The 4558-nt window shown below is 40.7% G+C and overlaps 1 protein-coding gene across 7 annotated transcripts in view; it reads left to right on the top strand.

Annotated features, from left to right (window-relative positions):
* The window catches only part of Dcun1d1 (defective in cullin neddylation 1 domain containing 1), a 47372-nt gene that overhangs the window by 38632 nt on the left and 4182 nt on the right, over positions 1-4558 (top strand). For 6 of the 7 annotated variants that reach the window (XM_031376613.1, XM_031376611.1, XM_031376610.1 and 3 more), the window contains 2 exons: positions 4041-4123; positions 4357-4453. In XM_031376613.1, coding sequence (XP_031232473.1) covers positions 4041-4123; positions 4357-4453 — 180 coding nt within the window. Of the gene's footprint in view, positions 1-2591; positions 2660-4040; positions 4124-4356; positions 4454-4558 lie in introns of those variants that run through there. The other variant, XR_004120442.1, reaches the window with a different exon arrangement.

Genomic DNA, 4558 nt, shown 5'->3' with positions numbered 1-4558 from the left:
AGAGAGAGAGAGAGAGAGAGAGAGAGAAAGAGAGAGGGGGGCTGTTGAGGGGCAGAGAGAGAGAGACAAAGAGAGACAGAGACTATTGCAAAGATAAATATAATCAAAATGTACTGAAAATTGTGCCATTAGGATGTTTATTATGCAAGGTCATACAACCTCAGGGGAAAAAACCCTAAAACCCTCCATGGTCTAGAATGCACAGTTCTGCAGCAGGTACCTCAAAACTCTTGTTTCTGTATGCTTCCACTTCCTCTTCAGCAGTGTCCCCTGAGACTTGGGTGTTCTGGTCTGCTGTGGCTGTATCGGGTCAGTTGCGACTGTCAGTAATGGTCTTTCTGACTGCTACAAGAAGCTTCTTTAACTGCTGTGAGTGAGAGAGGACTGCACTCATCTGTGAGTGTAAGGATCAGTATTGAAAATGCAGTTAGGAATCATTCAAGTCTATGGACATGCAGTAGTAGGCTCTCCTCCAAGATCTGTGACCTCACCAACCACGGATGGCTAAGTTGACAGGATGAGGCGTGATTTCCATGTAGTAGGTGAGCCACAAATCCACTCAGACTGCTGTCAGTTACTCAAGATAGAAGCACCACTATTGCCCCTGTAGGGACAGCATGCCATGCTGTCATTGTTGTTCATAGACATCACAGCTGGGCAAGAGGATTGATTCCTCTCTCCCTATGCAGTCTGTGTATTATCTTCTAACTGAAATACTAGGCCTCAAAGAGGAGGCTTCCAGGTCAAATTCAGCTTGAGTCTTCCAACTTTTGTACCCAAAGTATTGCTGTCTTCAGCCATGGGGACTCACCTTCAACCTCTTGGAGGAGGCCACAAGCAATAGCTTATATTTTTTTGGGAGTCTTAGATGCCTCTAACCATCAATTCCAAAAGGAAGTTTCTCATGCCTGGCCTGGTGCTGGGATTTTTGTTAGACAGTGTCTGGCTCTTGCCAGGAGGTATTGTCATTCCAAGTAGCATAACTTAAACTGTGTCTTTGCATGTATATACAGACAAATATGTTATGTAATTTTAAGTAAATATAAAACAATACGATTCCCTGTGACTATTTCAAATATCTTAAGAGTGTTATTTATCTCTCCTCCCTCTGCTTCCATGTTTTCTTCCCTCTTCCCTCTCTAGAGCCCCCTCCCCATTTTTTCATGTTTCTCTTTCACATAACCTATATTCTGTGATGACCCTTTCTAAAGTTTCTTTCTACCCCATGATTCCTTTTTTCTTTCCTGGCTTATGTAATTCCTCCATATTATGTATCTAAAGATTTGGTGCTATGAACTATAGATTTGAGAGAGAATACATTATGCTTACTGTGATGGTTTGTATATGCTTGGCCCAGGTAGTGGTACAAGTAGGAGGTGTGGCCCTGTTGAAGTAGGTGTGTCACAGGCTTTAATACCCTGTTCCAAGCTGCCTGGAAGTCAGTCTTCTAGCAGCTTTCAGATGAAGATGTAGAACTCTCCGCTCCTCCTACACTATGATGCTGCACCTGGATGCTGCCATGTTCTCACCATGATGATAATGGACTGAACCTCTGAACTTGTAAGCCAGCCCCAATTAAATGTTGTCCTTATTAAGAGTTGCCTTGGTCATGGTGTCTGTTCACAGCAGTAAAAGCCTAACTAAGACACTTTCCTTTCTGGGTCTGGATTACTTTACACATACACCCACACCTCCTCACACACATGTTCTACCCATTTACTTACAAAGTTTATGATTTATTTTTTTCTTTATAATTTTCTGTAGTGTTTATGTACTACCTTTTCCTTGCCCATTCAGCAGGTGAAGAACATTTAGGTTGTTTCCATTTCTTAACTATTGTGAATTAGAACAATGAGTAGAGCTGAGCAAGTATCTTTGGAGTAGGATGTTGAATCCTGTCATAGACAGCATTCTATTGCCATGAAGAAACACCATGACCACAGCAACTCTTAAGAAGAAAAGCATTAAATTGGGTGTTGCTTACAATTTCAGAGGTGTAGTTGATTATCAGCATGGTGGGAAGCATGGGGGCACACAGGGAAGACTTGGGGCTGTGGAAGGTGAGCGTTCTATGTGTGGACCCACAGGCAGCAGGAAGAGAGAGAAACACTGGGCTTAGGTTGAGCATTTGAAGCCCCAGAGCTCAGCCCCAGAGACACACTTCCTCCAACAACACCCCACCTACTCTGACAAGGCCACCCCTCCTATTCCCTGCCTGGGAGCATCACTCCCTAATGAGCAAGCTTTCAAATATATGAGGGGGTTGGGGCTGGGGGTGGGGGAGTGTTGTTCCTGTTCAGACCACCAAATGCTGAGGAATGGGTCATATTGTAGACTTATTTTTAGCTTTTTGAGGATTCTTTGCAGTGCAATCCCTAAACAGTGAATGAGGGTTCTCCTTTCCTCAAGCCATTGCCAGCATTTATTATAATTTTATCCAATTTTAGCTATTCTGATTTCAACAAGCTAAAATCTTAAAGTTGTTTTAATTTGTATTTCTCTAATTACTAAGGGACCATGACATAGTCACTGTGATAAGACACCGTGGCAAAGGCAAATTATAGAAGAAAGCATTTAATTTGGATTTATAGTTTCAGAGGGTGCTTCTATGACCATCATAGTGCGGACCATGGCATCAAGCAGACACGACGCTGGAGCAGTATGTGAGAGCTTACATTTGATCCATAAACACAGAGCTCAGAGAGTTAATTGGGAATGGCATGAACTAGTCACACTTCTAACAAGGCCACACACCTCTAACAAGGCCACACACCTCTAACAAGGCCACACACCTTCTAATCCTTTTCAAAGGTTTTCACCAACTGCAGACCAAACATTCAAATATATGAGTCTATGGCGGCCATTTTTTTTCAAACCAGTATAGTCCTTTCAGGTTTCTATCATTTGGGATTTTCAATTGATTTCCTAGAAATTATCTGGGTTTTTGGTCAGTGAGTAAGCATTGAGTTTCTTTTTATATTTAGGAAAGTGTGAGCAGTGTTTGGCTAGCTTAGCCTTTACTGGTTTGGGGCTCCCTCAAGGTGTTACATGGTGTTGACATCACAGCTGAAGGGCTTTGTAAGGTTCCTGCAGTGTGGTTTACCCAGTCCATCTCTCTTTAAAAGCTGCGCAGCTTCAACTACTTGAGTTCCTTGAAAAGATCCAACTTGTTTTAATGTTGCAGAACAGGTCAGAATTTGTCACACTGGGTGTTGGTAGGATTACTCCTTTAGCCTTCCGTGTTCATGTCCAACTAAAGAGCCTTTTATATTGTCATGGAAAAATTAAAAAAAAAAAAAAAAGAAAAAGCCTAGGTTGTTATTAGTAGTATTTAATTTTTAAATTTTATTTTCCCATGGTGCTGGGGAATGAACCTTGTCATGAATATGCATCTTATGAGAATAATGTTCTGGTGCAAGAGAGCAGCAGACTTATGCTTAAACAAACAAATAAACAAACAAATAAACAAACAAAACCCACAGTATTTTCATGGTCTTTGTAGTTAGAATATGCTAGACGTCAACTATGGAGTGTAAGAAGTTTAAGATTAGAAATCGAGCGATCCTTTGCATTTTAACCAATTGGTATGCATCTTAACTGGGGCAGGTTTGCCCTCCAGAATGCCTTTGACTATATAAAAGACATATTGGTGTCTGATGATGAAGTCTGGTACTGCTAAATGGCCCATGCTGCATACACAGCCACTACAGCAAATAGTTATTTTCTTCAGACTGTTGGAAGGTTCCAGGCTGAGCCCAGGACCTCCACATGTGCATGTGAGTACTTGTTAGTAGAAAAGTGCGTGACTACACCTGCTTATCTGCATTAGAAAATCCTGTGAGGTAAGCCATGTTATTCTTCCCCCAGAGGCCTGCCTGGAGGCTCACTGGAATGAAGCAGGTTACAAGTGTGGACTTGAGTCTTAAGAAAAGTTTGGTCTATGGCACTCAGAATGCAAACGGCTTTCCTTGTTTCACTGTTCTTTTGCAGGGACATTTATTCAAAGCATTAAAGTTCATAATTTATTTTTAATATTACAGATCTAGAAATGGCCATTGCTTACTGGAACTTAGTGCTTAATGGAAGATTTAAATTCTTAGACTTATGGAATAAATTTTTGTTGGTAAGTTAACATTTTCTGCAGTTTCTGTTTTCTTTCAAGATTATACTGTACTTAAATTTTGATTTATTTTAAGGCACCATTAATCTCAACATGTCATGGACATAGAATGAGAAATTTGATTACCAGAGTTTCATTTTACAAGTGTTACATTTTCTTATGTTTTGCAACTGCTGGACTAACTTTCCCAATTGTTTCCACAGTTTAAAAGCTTGTTGTTTTTGATATCTTAATAGGAACATCATAAACGATCAATACCAAAAGACACGTGGAATCTTCTGTTAGACTTCAGTTCAATGATTGCAGATGACATGTCCAATTATGATGAAGAAGGTAGCAAAAGTATTACTTACCCTGCCTGACCTTTCATCTACTATTTCCATGGACGTGGGCTTCCTTTTCTGAATTTTTACACATACATACCCCACCATGTGTGTG

The sequence above is a fragment of the Mastomys coucha genome, unplaced genomic scaffold (genome assembly GCF_008632895.1).
Source record: "Mastomys coucha isolate ucsf_1 unplaced genomic scaffold, UCSF_Mcou_1 pScaffold17, whole genome shotgun sequence".
NCBI lineage: Eukaryota > Metazoa > Chordata > Mammalia > Rodentia > Muridae > Mastomys > Mastomys coucha.
The sequence above is the reverse complement of the archived record's forward strand: the minus strand, read 5'-3'. Positions and strand labels throughout refer to the sequence as shown.